The sequence below is a fragment of the Acomys minous genome (genome assembly GCF_964271855.1).
Source record: "Acomys minous genome assembly, chromosome: 16".
In the NCBI taxonomy this organism is placed as follows: domain Eukaryota; kingdom Metazoa; phylum Chordata; class Mammalia; order Rodentia; family Muridae; genus Acomys; species Acomys minous.
In genome coordinates this window covers 3,106,048-3,124,549 of record NC_140498.1, presented here as the reverse complement: position 1 = coordinate 3,124,549, position 18,502 = coordinate 3,106,048, and the positions used below count along the sequence as shown (strand labels likewise).

The following is an 18,502-nucleotide window of genomic DNA, read 5'->3' as shown; positions in this document are numbered from 1 at the left end:
CACAGGCTAACAAGTCTCATCTTGGTAGCCTGCCTATTCTTTGAGTGCCACCAGGGCTCCCCACCAAGGGGAGGTTGTCAAATATGGGGCACCAGAGTTCATGTCAGAGTCAGTCCCTGCTCTCCACATAACTGTAGAGAATGTCCTGTCCATTGGGTAGATCAAAGTAAGGATTTGATGTTTACTACTTGTATTGTCCTTGGTTAGTGCAATAGTTTGAGCAGATACTCCTGAGCCCTGTTCCACCCGTTACCATGTTCTTCTTGTAGGTTTCTAAGATCCTCTGGAATCTTCTATTTCTCCTGGTGAGTGAAGACTTCCATAGGACACGTAGGCTCAATTTTCTTAACAAATATATTTTATTACAAACTTATTAACTGAGCGTTCATCACTTATAACCTGACTAACCAAAACAATAGAAGAAGATTAAAGAATACAATAACAAAACCGTAAGGAAATCAGTTCTGAGGAATGATTCTCCTGGTGTAATCAGCAGGATTTCTTCTGGAACCTGGAGTAACCAGAACCCGGAATCTCAGCAGGAGTCTGGAGCCCCAAAGCCTTCCCTTGAGCGGGTCTCTCTAGGAGCGTCTTGAAGTGGAGCAATGAACAGCCAAAACTATCCCAAGTCTCCAAAGGCCCTGCCTCTTGTTTTTGGCTCACATTTATACCTCCTTTCAGAATTTGTTCAAGGATGTTTTCCAGCTGGTTAACAACCAATCTCCCCCACATGGTAGTTTGACTTCTAAGGGGATAAACATCACCTGCTCTCTCACAAGTCTTTTTCTCATCCCCCACTTGTGATCTAAACAAAAAACATGTTTATTGCTCCTTCAAAACATATATAAAATTAATTTGTGTGCATGTGTGTGTGTGTGCACGTGTGCGCGCACGTGTGTAGGAATGCTGTGCCTGTCAAGGCCAGAAGGGGGTGTCAGATCTTCTGACGATGGAGTCACAGGTGGTTCCACCTGACGTGGGTGCTGAAAACTAATTGACCCTGGGGCTTCTGGAAGAGCAGCAAGTGCTCTTAACCATTGGGCCATCCGGCCCTAGTGTCTATGTTACATTTTGAGTATTGTTTCATAAGAACTTATGAAACTGAAAAACACAAAACTTTAATGCCTATAATAAGAAAGTCACTAGGTGACTTCAAAAGGACTCATTTGTTACTTTAATGAATATTCTGTAGAGTCTGACCCAGAAAACAAAAACAAAAACCCAGAACTAGAAAGTGTACATGAAATATTAGGATTCCAAAATGGAGATGGAATTCAGAGGGCAAAGTATTAGAGGTATGTTCATATTTTCAAATTCTCTGGAAATGGGCCTGGTTTATACTCACTTTAGGGGAGTCTTCGGGAAGAGGCGGCCTAGAAATGGCAGTGTCCCCCTCTTTCTTTCAAAAACCAAACCTAATTTTTATGTATATAAAGTTTTTATGTATATATGTGCATCCAGGTGTTTGGCCTGTATGCCTGGTGTCCTCAGAGGCCAGAAGAAGCCTCTAGAACATGATTGTGAGCTACCCTGGTCCTCTGGAAGAGCAGCCAGTGTTCGCAATCTCAGAGTCCTGTGCTCAGCGCTACGCTTCTCCCTGTGCCTCACCTCCAGGAACCCTTCTCCTCAGGGTTACATCCGTTTTCACGGTGGATGGTGGATGACCATCAGCCTCTTGCGTGGGTTTTGCTTGGGTCACTACCTGCATTGCTAAGAAGCCTGTGTGAGAGATGCCTTTGAGTCGGGCCACTGTGAGGTCTTCCTGGCTGTGGTCAGTGGAATTCTGTGCTTCCGTCATAGTCCATGGGATGCAAAGCAAAGCGAACCAACAAAGCCCTTGATGAGAGGTGAAGCCTCGGCCTTGGTGTCTCTAAACATTTTGGTGTTCCTGTCTGTGAGATCCTGTCTTTTCTGTAGGGGTTTAAGTTTGTCTGTTTCAATTTATTAGGTGTGTGTGTGTGTGTGTGTGTGAGAGAGAGAGAGAGAGAGAGAGAGAGAGAGAGAGAGAGAGAGGGAGAGAGAGAGAGAGAGAGAGAGAGAGGAACCGAGAGCACACTATCCAGGAGAAGCACACAGGCCCCCTTTTCTCCGCTACACTTAGCTTGGAGTGACATGGTCAGGAGGTCTGTATGTCACATGGGACCATCCTCCCCGAGAGGTCAGATGGAGACACTGTTTTCAATGAGGGGTGGGTCCAGGTAGGCATAGGGCAGCGGCAGGCTTCGGTTCCGCTCCCTGATGGCACTAGAGATCTGGACCAACTGTCTCTGGAAGGCAGCCATGCTTCGGCGTGGGGCGTCCTCCGTGAAGTGTTCGTCTGGATAGTGGCCCAGGGGCCTCTGGGGACGGATCATGAGGTTGAGCTTCTGAGACCCCCATCTTCTGAGCAGCCACAACCCACCTTAGCTGGCTATAGCCACAGTCTGACCCCTGACCCAGTCACCAGACCCAGTCTTCGGCTGCCCCTGCCCCTACCCTAAACCTTTTCCCCAGGCGACAGTGATTTGTAGGCTCCTAGACCATTTAGTTTGAAGAGTTAAAGGAGCATTTACCACCACTGCGGAAAGGGACAGTTCTCATCGTCTTCTTTGGACGACGGTCTTGTGTCTCACCAGGAAATTCCAGTGAGGTATGTGTGGATTTTTTATTGTTGTTGTTGTTGTTTGTTTTGTTTTTTGAGACAGAGTTTCTCTGTGTAGCCTTGACTGTCCTGGACTCACTATGTAGACCAGGCTGGCCTTGAACTCACAGCGATCTGCCTGCCTCTGCCTCCCGAGCTCTGGGATTAAAGGTGTGCACCACCACACTCGGCGCGCGTGTGGGTCTTGATGCCAGGGGAGGGTAAACAACACACACTTGCGTTATCCAGTCTCCTCGCCTGGCCTGACTCCTGGCTCAGTACTTACTCGGTCCCCGGGCTCTTTGCTTAACATCCAGAGGGCAGTGATGATGTCACAGGTGGCATTGACTGGCGAGAGAGTGGCTATGAACCCCTCAGGCCGAGCCTGGCCTTTGGAAGTAGGTGGTGGCAGCTGCATGGTAGGTGGCAGGTTGGGCATCCAGACACAGAAGTCAAACTGAAGGCAGGGAGGAGGGAATGAGCCGAAGACTCTGGTCCCCCTCCGCCACAATGCCCGCAACCCCCACCTCTCCTCACCTGGCCTGCACTCACAGCTGCGTGCTTGGCGGAGCAGGTGAATATCACCATGGTGACATACTGGACCAGGGCTTCCTGGGTATCCAACAAGGAGGGGACACCTGTAAGAAAAGCTGGGCTGGGGCATGGGCTTCTGGGGGCCTGCGGGCCTCACAGAGAGGGGGGTGGGGTGGGGTGGGAGTGGGGGGTTGGCGGTGGGGAGCAGGCCCAAGGGCAGAGGTCCCTCCCTGTACCTGAGCTTTCTCGCCCGAGGAAACCCTCAGAGAAGATCTCCCTCACCCAGGCCTGGAGCTCTTGGTCTTCTCGGACAGATGCATCACTCGGGTAGTAGATGCTGACGATCTCAGAGACGAAGCTGCAAGGCACATCTGGATGGAGTCCTCGGCTCCAAACCCGACCCTCTCTGAGAAGCAGCCTTGCCCAGTGTCACACACGCCCCGCCCTCCTTGTTTATGAGCATCTCCTGTGCACCTCATCTCCTGCCTGGTCTTCCTGCCTCCCCTGCCCCTGTGGCTTCCTGGGGGGTGGCTCCCTCACCTCTTTATTGCCCCCCAGATCTGCATCCCGTCATCTCGGTAATAGTAGCCTGGGATGTCTTCCACACCTCGGGCTTGGATGTCTTCAGGGAGACACAGGATAGAATAGTTCAGCTGCGCCATGTTTCTCTTTATCAGCTCAGAGAATCCCCCGGTGCCGAGGCCTGTGGACTGAGGGAGAGAACTCCTAGACGCCAGGACCTTGCTTCCAAAGCAGCGGTCAGCACTGCTACCAGGGGAACGGGGGCCACTCCCACCCCAGAACTCCATATTCTCCCAAGGGAAAAACACCCTCCCCACCAGAGGCAGCCTCACCCTGTCTATCACCTGCCCAGGGGCGATGAGCAGCTTGCGGGCAAGCGTGTTGATGTGTAGTGTGTACCGGATGTGGGGGATCAGCAGCTGCAAGGGGCAGAAGATGGGAAAAGTCGGGGAAGCCCAGACCAGCTCCTGCCCCAAGCCACCCACCCTGTTAGTTACAAACAGAGAGTCAGCAAGGACAGGATTTTGTGCAGTTTGTGACAGTGCTCGCTGCCCAGCGATGGAGGCTAAGCCCCATCGCATGTCTTCCGGCCCCAGGGAGGCCTTTTCCTTCCCTCAGATCATTTTGTCAGATGAGGGCCTTAGGAACTCCCCGGGGTTTTCTATCCCTTGGGCAGGCAGAGCCACATGAAGAGCAGCGCTGGGGCCTGGCAAGGGGAGTGGCCCCTAACAGGCCGCTTCTGAGACCCAGGTGCTGGGAGTCACAGTCAGGCTCTGTCAATCAGCTTGAAGAGCATAAACTTGTGGAGCCCTGACAGGACATGTTTGTTTCCTTCATCCAGTTAAGACATCTCTGAGGAAGCCAGATGGTGGCGGCGCACCCCTTTAATCCCAGTACTCGGAGGCAGAAGGATCTCTGTGAGTTTGAGGACAGCCTGGTCTACAAAGCGAGTCCAGGCCAGCCAAGAAACCTTGTCTCAAAAAACAAACAAACAAACAAACAAAAAACCAAAAAGAAAAGAAAAGAAACCTGAGGGCAGCTCTTCCCTCCTCTGGCTGCTAATGCTTTCTGCTTTTTGTTTAGATATTCTCTTAGGCCCAGGACGCAGGCCCTACTCTGTGTTCTTCAGTCAGAATTGGAGTCCTGCATCTGAGCCCAGAAGGACAAGGCCACCTGAGGAGCGGCCACCTGAAAGAGGCACCATAGACACAGGACAAACCCAGGAATCTAAACACTTGATTACAGGCCACACCACCTTGTTTGTTTTGAGAAAGGTTTTTTTCTATGTGGAAAGTAGTCCTGGAGCTGTGCTGTGTCAGGTCCTGAACTCACAGACATCCTCCTGCCTCAACCCTCCAAGCGTCGGGATTTAAAGGAACCACACTCAGCTTGGATCAACTTGTTGAGCCACTGACCTTAAAGAGTGGGTGGCAGTGGGGCAGCTGACGCAGCGTGGCCAGAGCAAAGACCTCTGGCAGGAGGTGAGAATGCAGCAGATGTGTGAGGGCCTCGTGGACAGAAAACTCGGCATTGCGCACCCAGGTCTTGGCCAGCAGCCAATCCCACTTGTCATCGCTGGGCAGGAAGACGGGGTTATCGGGCCCAGGAGTCTGTTTGAGCTGGTGGGTAAGGACAGCAGGGAGAGAGGCAGTGTCAGATTCTGTCAACCAGTCGGTGCGATCCTCCGTCCCTCTGTCATCCCACCCCATCCTCTGCCTTCCTACAGACCTGGATGGCGATGGGGAGCAGGGGCCCGGACCCTGAGCTCTGGTGTAAGAGGGTCATCGGGGCTGCGGAGAACTGATGCTTTCCGTTGATGACATTGGTTTGGACTCCAGAAAGGATGCCATGATCCACCAAGAACAAGGAGCCCTTCTGCCGAAGAAAAGGGAGCCATGGCCACACCAGGCTCTCTGAAGCAGGGAGCAGGTAGCACGGAGAGGACCCCAGGGCTAGCGGGGTGTGTGGTTTGAGAGGGGCTGCTCTTGGCATGCAGTACATAGTTGATCCCTCTGTCTCCAGTAGAGGGGTGAGCCTAAAGAAACGAGGGTAGGGTTTGCCGAGCTCAAAGTCTGGGCCCCACCTCCAGCTCAGCCTGCAGGCTTGTCCCGGGGCCCAGCGCGGGGGCCACCATTTCATCAGTGACTGGGAAGTTCTCTGGGAGGCTGCGACAGCGGCGGATCAGGACTGGGTTGGGGCCGTTTAGGAACTGGGAGGCAAAGAAGGCGTCTTCCTGCCAGTGCGCAAACACGTACTCTGCAGAGGGTGGAGGACACGGGGACCAGTCACCACGGCTTCCACAGGTTTCCTCCTTACCTGCACGGTGGGGCTCCCTTCTGTCCATCCCGAGAACCTGTTCATTTCTTGGACTGACCTCCCCGGTCCCTGGGCTTTGGCTACTTGCTGCTCACTCACCATGATCAAATCTTGGGCTTAGCCCATCCTCAGGCCACCCACCTGGTACCACCCTGGGTGGCCCACCAGCCTCAGATGCAACATAAGTGTGGACACTCTTCCTCCAGCCCAGCCTCTATGCCTTCCTGGCCTCCCAAGGGACGGCAAGTTTGCCTCCTTCACTGTCCACGGGTGACTGTCGTCCACCTCACTGTCCACGGATGCCTGTCTTCCACCTCACTGTCCACGGATGCCTGTCTTCCACCTCACTGTCCACGGATGCCTGTCTTCCATTCACTGTCCACGGATGCCTGTCTTCCACCTCACTGTCCACGGATGCCTGTCTTCCATTCACTGTCCACGGATGCCTGTCTTCCACCTCACTGTCCACGGATGCCTGTCTTCCATTCACTGTCCACGGATGCCTGTCTTCCACCTCACTGTCCACGGATGCCTGTCTTCCATTCACTGTCCACGGATGCCTGTCTTCCACCTCACTGTCCACGGATGCCTGTCTTCCATTCACTGTCCACGGATGCCTGTCTTCCACCTCACTGTCCACGGATGCCTGTCTTCCATTCACTGTCCACGGATGCCTGTCTTCCACCTCACTGTCCACGGATGCCTGTCTTCCATTCACTGTCCACGGATGCCTGTCTTCCACCTCACTGTCCACGGATGCCTGTCTTCCATTCACTGTCCACGGATGCCTGTCTTCCACCTCACTGTCCACGGATGCCTGTCTTCCATTCACTGTCCACGGATGTCTGTCTTCCACCTCACTGTCCACGGATGCCTGTCTTCCATTCACTGTCCACGGATGTCTGTCTTCCACCTCACTGTCCACGGATGCCTGTCTTCCACCTCACTGTCCACGGGTGACTGTCTTCCATCTCACTGTCCACGGGTGACTGTCTTCCACCTCACTGTCCACGGATGTCTAGAAACTCCTCAGGAAGCAGCTGTGTTCCCCTCCCACTAAGTTCTGTGGACTCTCAATCTTTGACGTCCCTTGGCCCCATCTGCCCACTTCATCCCTGCACAGCCGTGGCCTCGATGAAGTGTCATCATCTGCCGACCTCAGCTAGAACCTCGTGGCTGCTCTTCCTGCTTTGCCTTCAGGCCTCCAACCCACCCCATGAGGCATGCCTAGTCATATGACTGGCCGCCAGTCACTAGCCTCACACTGTGCTTGGGAAAGCCTCCAACCTGCCTCATCCGCACACGTGTGGGCGTGTCTCCTGCTTCCTGACTTTCTTCCCTCGCCCAGCCCACTTGGGCCACAGCAGCTTCATTCTCTGACAGCTCTCCTGTTCTTCTGCCTTCGTCTTTCCCTGGAGTTCTCTCTGCCCTAGGCCTCAGCCTCACTGTTAGTACCCACTTGACCACTCCCCCATCCCGTGAGAACTTTTTAGGGCACCCTGAAAACCAGGGAAAGTCCTCCTTTCAGCCATTTCTGAAGCCAATAAGCACACCTTCCGAGGACCACTGATGAGTCTCGTTAGTAACCACAGCATAATTTCACTATGAGTCCTGTGTCCACAGCCCCAGCCCTAGTCAATCTGGACAGCTACTGGACTAGGCTAGGGGTCCCCTCCACTTGCTCCCTCTTTCATCTCTGTGGGAACTTTAAGGTCTAATAGAAAGGAGCCAGCCCAGAGACACACGGTGAGTTGGCACTTGATTTTTTTCGTAGCCTCCAGGTAGTGATGGGAACTGATACCCCAGCAAGAGATTGGGATCCCAGCGCCAGCACCTCACCTGCTGTTGGAGTCCTGTGGAAGTTAAACATCCTCCTCATCTCCCTTAGGCTCCTCCAGAGTCCTGTGCGGTCCAGGAACCCTTTGATTTTCATCTCTGTGAATCTGATGGAAGACGTGACATGTGGGAAGATGGTACAAGGCTCCAGACCCTCCTCTGTCTGCCCGATACAGTCAGTGACCCTAAGGTAGCCACTGTCCGACAGGACAGGCGACTAGGTGTTAGGCAGGGCTGAGTGAGCTGTATCACCAAGGTAAGGGATGGAGAGGGGTGGGGCTAACGGACAGGGCGGCATCCTCACGCAGTCCAGGCTTTGACGTGGAATCTGGCGTTCCTGGTTGCAGAGTACTTGATGTTGAGGTCCAGGTCCTTCACAGCCTCCTGGTCGAGGCATCGAGGCCAACCTTCAATGTACGTCTTCCAGCTGGCGTGGGAGACAGGTAACTAAGCGGTCAGCAAAAGGCCTCAGGGAGCCCTCGGATTCCTGTCCTTGGATCCCTGCCCCGTGGGGCGGGGGTGGGGTGGGGTGGCTCTGCCACAGCCAGCCGTCTTCCTGTCTTCTGCCGCAGGGACCTTCCTGAGACCCTCTGTCCCCTTATGCTCTCTGGGTTGTGAGAAAGCCACCTGTCCCCACAGGGAGACTTCTGAGCACCTGACCAAAGTTGGGTCAATTAAGAGGAATTTGAGGTTGGAGCTGAGCCAAAGCAGAGTGTGTGTGTGTGTGTGTGTGTGTGTGTGTGTGTGTGTGTGTGTGTGTATTATAGTATGTGAATGTCAGTACTGTTACCTAGGTAGAGTGGAACTCCAGGAGAGCAGGAGGGAAGGAGGCAGGGCTGAGGCGAGAGGGGAGGTTTGCAGTCTGAGATGCTGCTGTTTTCCCTGCTTGGTAAATGCCTCTGTTCTGCTGTCATGCCTCCTTTTGAGGTTTTTTGTTTGTTTGTTTTGTTTTGTTTTTGAGCCACATGGTGCCTAACACAGATGTGACTTGTGAAGGGATGCAGTCCTGAGCTGCAGTTATTCCCAGGGGTCACTGGGTTGCTCTGGGCGGACCTCCCATAGGAAGGCACTCCAGCTTCCACAGGCTGGGGAGCTTTATCAGTTTACACTGCCCTGGCCTAAGGCGCCTGTCTCTAAGTCCCACAGTCATGCAAGCCACAGCCAAAGATCTTTTGGTAAAACAATAAAAATTTTTTCCTGCAAGATTATCATTCAGTCATTCAAAAAATAGCTTTTAGCCGGGCATGGTGGTACACATATTTAATCCCAGCACTCTGTAAATTCAAGGCCAGTCTGGTCTACAAAGAGAGTCTCAGACCAACCAAGGCTACACAGAGAAACCCTGCCTCAAAAAACCAAACCAAACCAAAAAAAGCTTTGAGGAGTTGAGGCTAACTTAGTGAGACCCTTTCCCTAACCAAAAAGATGTAAAGGGCTGAGACTCAGCAGTAGGACATGTGCCAAGCATGCACATAGGTTCACTCTCCAGTGTGTGTGTGTGTGTGTGTGTGTGTGTGTGTGTGTGTATTAAATATTAAGAAGTTACTGCTTGCCAGGTGTGATAGTGCACGCCTTTAATGCCAGCACTCGGGAGGCAGAAGCAGGTGGATCGCTGTGAGTTTGAGGCAGCCTGGTCTACAAAGCGAGTCCAGGACAGCTGGGGATACTTAGAGAGACCCTGTCTTGAAAAACAAGAAAAACAAAACAAGTTACTCCTCACTGCCAAGCCTGACCACCTGCGGTCAGTCTCTGGGTCCCACATGGTAGAAGGAGAAGCCAATCCCTGCCAGTTGTCTTTTGACCTCCACGTGCACACCACAGGTTATGCACATACAGACACATACATGCAAATAAAAATATAATTACAGTGGGGTTTTTTTGTTTGTTTTTTTGAGACAGGGTTTCTCTATGTAGCCCTGGATGTCCTGGAACTTGATCCATACACCAGGCTGGCCTCAAACTCAGAGATCTCTGCCTCTGCCTCCTAAGTGCTGGGATTAAGGTGTGCACCATCACTGCCCGGTGTGTGTGTGTCTCTTAACCACAGAGTCATCTTTCCAGCCCACAAGTTTTAAAAAAATAAATGCGGTGGCATATGCCTATAATTCCAGCACTCAGGGAGGCAGAGGCAGGCAGATCTTTGTGAGTTCAAGGCCAGCCTGGTCAAGACAGCCAAGGCTACACAGAGAAACTCTATCTCAAAACACACACACCCACACCCACACACACCCACACACACCCACACACAGAGCGAGAGAGAGAGAGAGAGAGAGAGAGAGAGAGAGAGAGAGAGAGAGAGGTTTTGTTATATAGATAAGTGATGTGTGTTTACTCAGAACGCAAAGGCCTTGGGTTTGATTCCCCAGGATCAAACAAAAACAATTTAATAATGAAAAAGCTTTTTGTTTTGACCTTTTGACAGCTTGCAATTAAACTATACTGCCACCAGGTGGAGCCAAACTCTTGGTCTCAAACAACCCTGCGTTTGAATCACCTGTGGAGTCTTGTAACATGAGGATTCTCACTTAGGTATGAGGTGGGCCTGAGCGCTTGCCTTCTCTAACTGGTACCCAAGAGATGCTAATGCTGGGGGGGCGGGGGGTTGAAGCCTCACTTTAATTATAGTATGAAAAATTGACCCACACAGAGAGAGAGTAGACATAGGAAAAATGCTAACAGCACAGCCTTAGGCAGGGCTTAGCATTCTTGTTGGGTGTTCCCACATCCTGCCTCCCTCGGGTGGGGGGAGCAGGGTCTCCTAGACAATAAGCCTTAAATTCACTATATAGCTATAGGTGATCTTGGATTTTTGGTCCTTCTGTCCCCATCTCATAAATGCTGACATCATAGGTATAATGTCACCATGTCTGGCTTATGTGGTGATGGTGATCAAATCAGAGGCTTTTTACTTGTCATGATCATATTAGCCCCATTCTTAACCATTCCTCGTTTGTTTTCCCTAGCAGCCCAAAAGAAGAAGGAAATAAAGATGGAAGAGATTGGATGATTTACCTAAGACCTCCCAGTGACTTTTGTCAGGGTCTAGACTGGCCCTGGGTGCCCAAGGATGAAGTAGATTTCAGTACCTGGTCCCTCTCCCTGGTTGCTGCTGTGAGATTTAGTGTCGTGGCTTTCATGACAAATGTAGAACCACCAGGGAACCAAATGAGCCCGTGCTTGCTCCTTCTCCAGAGACCTGGGGCAGAAGCGGGAGCCCGCCCCGGGGTTTTGGAAAGCATCCAAGATTAAGGAAGAGCACCAAGCTCTTTTGAAAGTGTCCCCCTGGGTCCAGCTGCTGACTTCACTCCTCCCTCACGCCTTGGTAATCCCACCTTCTGTGAGCTAACATCTAGCTCACCCTGTCTCCGCTCTAACCCTTACCAACGCTGAGCAGGCAAGGGGGAAAGCACCTGGCTGAGAGCGTGCCTTATCCCGACAGAAACGTTCCAAGTTCCAGACGCCTGGAGTCCCGCCTGTGTTTACAGAGGTTGCAACGACCGGGACAAGTGAGAGAGGAAGGAGAAACAAAAGGAACAACCACAAAGAAAGACAGAAAAAGAATAGGTCACAGGAAACAGCTTTTAGAGCAGCGGCTTTCAAAAATAAGTCACAGGAAACAGCCATTAGAAGAAGGGCTTTCAAATGCCAGTGGGTGCTAGAGTTGCCTCAAAGGTGTGTCTCTGCTCAAGCCCAGCGTCAGCCTCGGAGGGCCTGCGAATCTGTCTTTCTCTCAGGGGCTACCATTGCCAACTATTGCTGCTGGACATGGTGTCATGGACATGCGTGCCATCCTCCTGCAATGGTGACTCGCTTCTCCTCACCTGTACAACTCTTTCCTGGCCTTCAGCTCCTCCTGGCGCTGGTGCTGGAGCGCAGGGTGGTGGTCTTCCCAGGAGACCTTGGCTGTGGGTGGGGGCGTGCATGGAAAAGACACCCAGTCTCCTGATCTCTGGCTCCTGACATCCTCCCTCCTACTACTGCCAACTCACCAGTCCCCTCCCCCCCCCCCGGGGTGCGTGTCTACCGCAGCAGGCTTCCGCCAGCCCCTCTTTGGCCCTTCCTGATGTCCACGCCAGTTCGCCTCTCCATCCCCCAGCCCTAGCCTCCTTCACACTGTTGTACCGCTGACAGAGCCTCAACCAGTTCCGTGGCCCCTCTCCCCCGTCACCTGCTCCCTCTCGCAGCACCAGATCCGCCGCCCCGTCCAGCCACTGATAGCACGGGAAGCGGAGCGCAGCCCCGGGCAGCCACTCCAGTTGGAACCAGCGGCAGAACCAGGCGTCCCGCGGGAGGGACCCAAGCGGGAGGTGCAGCTCCGGGGGCTCCTTGTGCACGCGCAGCATCAGCACAGCGCCAACGTCCTGGGGGAGCGTCACCTTGAAGTCTTCTTCCTGGGGGGGCGGGGGACGGAACTATTTAGTACGCCAAGAGTGGTCCATCGGGGGAGCCCCCTCCTCCACGGTCGGTCGCCACTGCCTGCTCCCCCAAAAACTCACAGCACCGGCAGTGAACTCCTTGCCCAGATGGTCCAGCGGTATTAAAGGGCTCTCTCCCTCGGTCCCCACGATGCTGACAGACACTTTGTCCCATGTGCCAGCCCCGCAGGCCTCCCCGGTGGATACTCTAACTCTGAATTTAGCCATACTCCTAACCAGTCTGGCTCTCTACTGCAAGCTGGAGTACCAGGCTGCGTGGCTCAACCTCAGGGATGCTCCGCCCACCATGCCCGGTTAAGCGGAAAGGTGCTTGCTACCCACTGAGTTTCAGTACGGCTTCACAGAATTTAGGACAGAGAGGGTCTGGGTTGAAAGACTGAAACCTGGACCGACAGTGGGTGGCACTGAGAGAGGAAGGCGACGCCAGTGCCCCAGGGCGAGTTTGAGCCGCAACAGGGATGTGGGGTACAAGTGTTAAGTTTATTTGTGTTGTTTTAGCTTTAAATGTCTGTGCAGAATCCACTTCCCTGTTTCCTATATCTCAGGCTACATGTATTCTTTCATTTCTTTTTTAATAACTAATTTTAAAAGCCATCACTGTGGAAGGACTGTTAGATGCTGGCAATAAAGTTCAGGCCTGACTTTAACTGCGCGAGAGGAAAAAAGACATTCAAATGCAGTTTGTCTTAGAATTTGAAATGGTAAGGGATGCTGGGAGAAGCATCACCCCCTGCTGCTGTGAGAGCCTAACAAGTTGGGGAGGAGAGAAAAGGTCCTCAGAGACCCAGAGGCCCAGAGTGTGTGTGGATGGGCAGCACTAACTGGACTCAGCGCGTTGTTAAAGCGGGGCGGTGGTGGCGCACACCTTTAATCCCAACACCCGGGAGGCAGAGGCAGGCGGATCGCTGTGAGTTCGAGGCCAGCCTGTTCTACCAAGCAAGTCTACACGGAGAAACCCTGTCTCAGAAAAAAAAAAAAAAAAAAAAAAAAAGGAGAGGACAGGGAAGGGGCCATGGGTGAAAGTCAAAGAGAGCTGGAGGGGGCATGGGGTATACATGGTCAAAATACCTAGTATCATATGTGAATAATCTCAAATAATCAATTTAAAATAATATATGTATTTGTGAAAAGGAAGTCGGGAAGGTGGTTTCCTGTTGGGGGACTTGTCTTTGCAGAGGCTCTGGAGTCACTGGAGAAGGAAAAGGTGTGGTGAGTAAGAGGTGTCCACAGGAAGGCGCAGGCAGTGTTTGGCTTTGAGGGAAGTAACAGATTTGGGGGTTCTGGTCCGGAAGTGCCTGTTAGACATTCAAGGACAGCGATCAGTAAGAGTGTGTGCCTGGAAGTCGCAGGAGCAGTGATGTGTCTGAGCTACAGGCCAACAGAGAGACGGCTGGGAAAGGGCGGAGGGTGCAGGCTCCAAGCTGCTCTAAAAATGCAAAGCTTTTGCGAAAGAGGGGGAGACAGTGAAGGTTGTTCACTGTGTGCCTCCTCTCAACTCTCCTGTGACTGTAGCAAGTGGAACATTTTACGTTGGCTCCTAGTTGCGGAGGTCCTGGCCCGGAGTGCTGCAAGGGCCTTGAAACAGTGTTACAGTGTGGTGGGGTAGAGGTTACAGAGAACTAGGGATAATCTCTCCCTCCCTCTCTCTCTCCCTCCCTCCCTCTCTCTCTCTCTCTCTCTCTCTCTCTCTCTCTCACACACACACACACACACACACACACACACACACACACATACACACGTACGTTGTCGTGTGACATGACTTCTGAGGGTGATGTCAACAAATGTCTACCCCCCCCCCAGCTATGGAATAACAACGGATCACGGTAATGACCATATCCAATGTGGTGAACCAAAATGGGGTAACTTAAGGGAGTGTGGGGGAGGGCTTACTTGCAGGAGTGCGTGCTATGGTCCCATTGTTATTGTTACTAAATAGTAAATAAAAATACTAAAAATAACATTTTTAGTGTCTTAATTTGAGTTATTCACATATATGTACAATGTATTTTGATCCTATCTGCCAGTGTGGGTGACCACTCCGGACAGCCGGAGCCCTGGAGCTGTCTGTTTGAGACAAGGTTTCTCTGTGTAGCCCTGGCTGTCCTGGAACTTGCTCTGTAGACCAGGCTGGTCTGGAACTCAGAGAGCCGCCTTCCTCAGCCTTCAGGGTGCAGGGATTAAAGGCATGATCCAACATCTTCAGCAATGGGGTCTTATTCTCTAGTTATGGCAGGCAGCCAACAACAGTGGTAAAATAGCTTTCGTTTTATTTAATATTTTGGGGGACCTCAGGGGTCTCACTGCTAACAGCTTGTAGGGTGGTAACCCATGCGGGTATTGAGAGAAACCATATGGCTTTGAGTCACGCACGTTGCCATCCATCCTCGAGACCTTTAAAATTTTGTTTTGTTCCCCTTGCCCCCCCCACAAGACTCTCAGAGATTAGCATGAAAACACTCATTTAATGAAACCTTTTCACAGATCTCTGTAGACTCATCGTCAAGTGTCAGTTAATCTGAGAAGTCAGCAGCTGAGGTGATAGATTCTAAAGGTTAGCAAGGTACAAGGAGCCTAAAAAATTCTGTTGCTTGGACCGGTTCTTGCTGGGTAGAGTGGCATGGGTGGGACACTACCTTAGTTAACTCTCTATTCTCCACAGCCTTTTCCCCGAACCAGCCAGCTTCCTCTGGGGAGCAGCAGCTCTCAACCTATGGGTCCCGACCCCCTTGGGGGCCAACCCATCCTTTCACAGGAGTCATCTAAACCCAGACATTTACATTATGATTTGTAACAGTAGCAGAATTACAGTTACAAAGTAGCAACGATAATAATTTTATGGTTTGGGGGGCTCACTGTTAGTTCACAGGCAGATCCTGCCTTTAGGTTGCTTAGCAACCTCTGACATCATCACCTGCCAGCCGCTACCAGGTGTGAGGCAGACAGTGCTTCAGCTGAGCACCAGATAGAAAGGACCAATCGGACCCCCCTGCCCCCCACATCACTGCCTAGGTTTTTCTCTCCCTCCCTGTATCCGGGGTGCCCACCCCTCCCCCATCTCTCTCTTTTTCTCTCTGCTCTCTCTCTCTCTCTCTGTTTCTCTCTACCCTCATGGTCCACTCAGGCCCTAACTCCTCTTCCCCCAAATAAACCTCTTCATATCAGATCTGTTGTGCAGCATCTCTCTATATTTATAAAGAAGACAGCCACCGCATGAGGAACTGTGTGAGGGTGATAGCATTAGGAAGGTTGAGACCCACTGCTCTAGGGACCGCACCTCTCCGCTGTGAGGTTTATTGAGGACCATTTAAAGGGGAGCAGGGTCACGTTTGCGCCTACCACTTGACCTGGCACCTTTGGCTTGACAGACTGTAGGCTGCTGTTGCCATTGTTACTGCCTCAGCAGCAAGCTTAGTGGGTGGGCACTCCATTGTTCCTTCCTCGGCTACACCTGCTCACTGTAATAACCCCTAGTGGACCGTTATCCACTGCCAGCATATTTCCTGCTGGCGGGAATGAACCCAGCTTACTGTGGGGGTGTGGCTGCCTACCGCTGGGGGGGGGGGCAAGGCTGCACACATCTCTAGACTAGCTTTTTTTTTTTTTTTTTGAGACAGGGTTTCTCTGTGTGCCTTGGCTGTCCTAGACTCTCTTTGTAGACCAGGCTGGCCTCGAACTCACGGAGATCCGCTTGCCTCTGCCTCCTGAGTGCTGGGATTAAAGGCGCGCGCCACCACACCCTGCTATTCTTCGGGCTTTAAAGCCTTCCAGAAGCTCACTAGTATAACATTGGGACTTCTGTCAATTTTTTTATCCTTAGAAATTTCAGCTTGACACATATCTTGCCATATTTGCCTCTGAGTGCCCTGGATTGACCCGTTTCTGTTGGGGGCTCAGGGAAAAGGGACATCAAAACAGCGTTAAAGTTCATGGACTTCGGCCCACCAGTCAGCACAACCATGGTGACTGTGCCCTGGAGAGGCAGGGTCCTGAGGACTCTGTGTGTGATCATCAAAAATATAAAGAGAGACGCAACAGATCTGATATGGAGAGGTTTATTTGGGGGAAGGGAAGGGAAGAGGAGTTAGGGCCTGAGTGGGCCATGAGGGGAGAGAGAGAGAGATGGGGGAGACCAATGCAGAGAGAGGCAGGCGGGCACCTGGCGTCATAGGTTGCTAAGCAGCCTAGAGGCAGGCGAGTGGAGCTGCCTATGCTAAGTCCTGAGGACTTCACTGCTGTTTCTTTGCAATCACCACATCCCTCATAATCTAGGACTTACATGAAAACGCTAATGGGGCTTCCAGCACCTCACTGGGCCATATCGTTGGCACTTACATTACAGATGGTTGGAAACCACCATGTGGTTGCTGGGAACTGAACTCAGGACCTTTGGAAGAGCAGCCAGCGCTCTTACCCTCTGAGCCGTCTCTCCAGCCTGTGGTTGATATTTTTCAAGCATTGCTGCTGGAGCAGATCAGTGATTCGTCCACCACCCTCAGAAAGAACTTAGAGATGTCAATAGTTAGCGATGACCACCACCCTGGGAAAGAATGTGGAGTTGTAGCTGGTGAGTAAAGGTAGGCTAAGATGTTTTTGTTAATGGCTCTGATGTAGAAAATTGTAGGGTTTTTTGTTGTTGTTGTTGTTTGTTGTTTTGTTTTGTTTTTGAGGTCAGAGAACAAGGACAATGTTTACCCCTCGACAAAAGATCCTGAGTAAGGTGACAAGGGAGTGGCCTCACGGGGCGGGCAGAGGGCTGCAGCGCGGACAGAGGCTCTTTATCACCTGTTAGTGCCTGTCTAAGCATGCTCCGAATAGAAAGTGCAGCACGAGGCGTGTCTTTGCCTCGCCGTATACCAGCTTTTAAAGCCCATTCCTATAGATAAAAGCCAGCATCCTCCCAGGAACGGGTGAAACAGGTTCCCACCCCACAAAAGGAGTCCTTTACCCTTAGTAGCAGAAGGGACGGTTGGCTGGCGTACACCTGTGGTGCGCATCAAAGGCCGTGCGCGCTGGCTCAGGCCTGCGCAGTGTCTGCTCAGGAGTACTTGTAATACACTTCAAAGGCCCACGTTAAGCTCCTGGCTCTTCTCACCCCAGATCCACCTACTCTGACTAAGCTCTACCTCTTGCCGTCTTCACTATTCTCTCCCGATTCCCCAGCCCTGGCCACATCCAATCCTTCTTTTCTCTTTTTATTCACAACACTCCTTCCCCTTTATTATTATTTTTTTTTAAAAGATTTGTTTATTATAGATAGATACAGTGTTTTGTCTGCATGTACACCTGCAGGCCAGAAGAGGGCACCAGATCTCATTGTAGATGGTTGTGCGCCACCATATGGTCGCTGGGAATTGAACTCAGGACCTTTGGAAGAACAGCCAGCGCTCTTAACCTCTGAGCCATCTCTCCAGCCCCCTTGGTTTTGGTTTTTCAAGACGAGGGTTTCTCTGTGTAGCCTTGGCTGTCCTGGACTCACTTTGTAGACCAGGCTGGCCTTGAACTCACAGAGATACGCCTGTCTCTGCCTCCTGAGCGCTGGGATTAAAGGCGTGCGCCACCACCGCCCAGCCCCTTGACTTCTCTTAACTCTTTACGAACACAGTCAATCTATCAGGCAAACTGGAAATCGAACATTGCTTCTTGCATGCCCACTTCCTGCAGTGATACCTGTCCTTCCTGTACTGTCCTCTAGTCCGGGGTATTCAGGACCTCAGTTGGTGATAGCCAGGTGTGTTAATGACTCCTCCGAGACTGATTTCCCTCCACACTGCCTCGGGTTATGCAGCCTTTGTCTCTAATGAGGGTAGGAAGGGACATGGTTGGGTTTCTCGGCTTCTGCAGCACTCGGACTGAGTCCACCAGCGCCGGTACAGCTTAGCGGAACAGGCCGTGGGAGGTTACGTCATTTCTTGTTGAAGTCCTCCCCAACACAAGCGGTTCTATCATGGGTTCCTGTACCAGGGTAACATTAAGGACCCCTCTGCTGTGCGTGGATTTTCCTTTCTTTCCTCTGTAGTGCCGGTCCAGCATGAGTGGGGTATCTTTTACCTTACTTCCGTTTTCCTCCGGATCCAGCTCCTCCCATGCACTCCAAGCTTTTAGCCCCCACGGAGGGCTTTTCAGCAAAGATCTAGCTTTTGTTCTCTTTCCCTTTCAGTCCCCAGCCCCTCCACCTTTATCCTTTATCCTTCGAATCAGAGACTAGAAGGGAAGATGCTAACCAAGTGCATCCCTT

The 18,502-nt window shown here is 51.9% G+C and overlaps 1 protein-coding gene across 9 annotated transcripts; it reads right to left on the bottom strand.

The window, feature by feature from the left end:
* Window positions 1-1,151: 1,151 nt before the first annotated feature.
* Window positions 1,152-12,512, bottom strand: ALOX15B (arachidonate 15-lipoxygenase type B). 9 transcript variants are annotated; one of them, XM_084761523.1, is made up of 14 exons: window positions 12,325-12,510; window positions 11,997-12,219; window positions 11,650-11,731; window positions 8,133-8,255; window positions 7,832-7,935; window positions 5,760-5,932; window positions 5,405-5,551; window positions 5,092-5,295; window positions 4,009-4,095; window positions 3,695-3,864; window positions 3,391-3,512; window positions 3,158-3,258; window positions 2,907-3,077; window positions 1,152-2,339 (listed from the first exon to the last, which is right to left on the bottom strand). In XM_084761523.1, exons 1-14 carry the CDS (start codon window positions 12,469-12,471, stop codon window positions 2,160-2,162), a joined length of 2,034 nt encoding a protein of 677 aa, XP_084617649.1. In that variant the 5' UTR covers window positions 12,472-12,510; the 3' UTR covers window positions 1,152-2,159. The 9 variants fall into 9 exon arrangements, 8 of the variants coding, with proteins under 8 accessions (XP_084617649.1, XP_084617650.1, XP_084617645.1 ...); XM_084761524.1 differs by having other exon boundaries at window positions 4,021-4,095; XM_084761519.1 differs by having other exon boundaries at window positions 3,695-4,095; window positions 12,325-12,511.
* Between the last annotated feature and the right edge of the window lie 5,990 nt (window positions 12,513-18,502).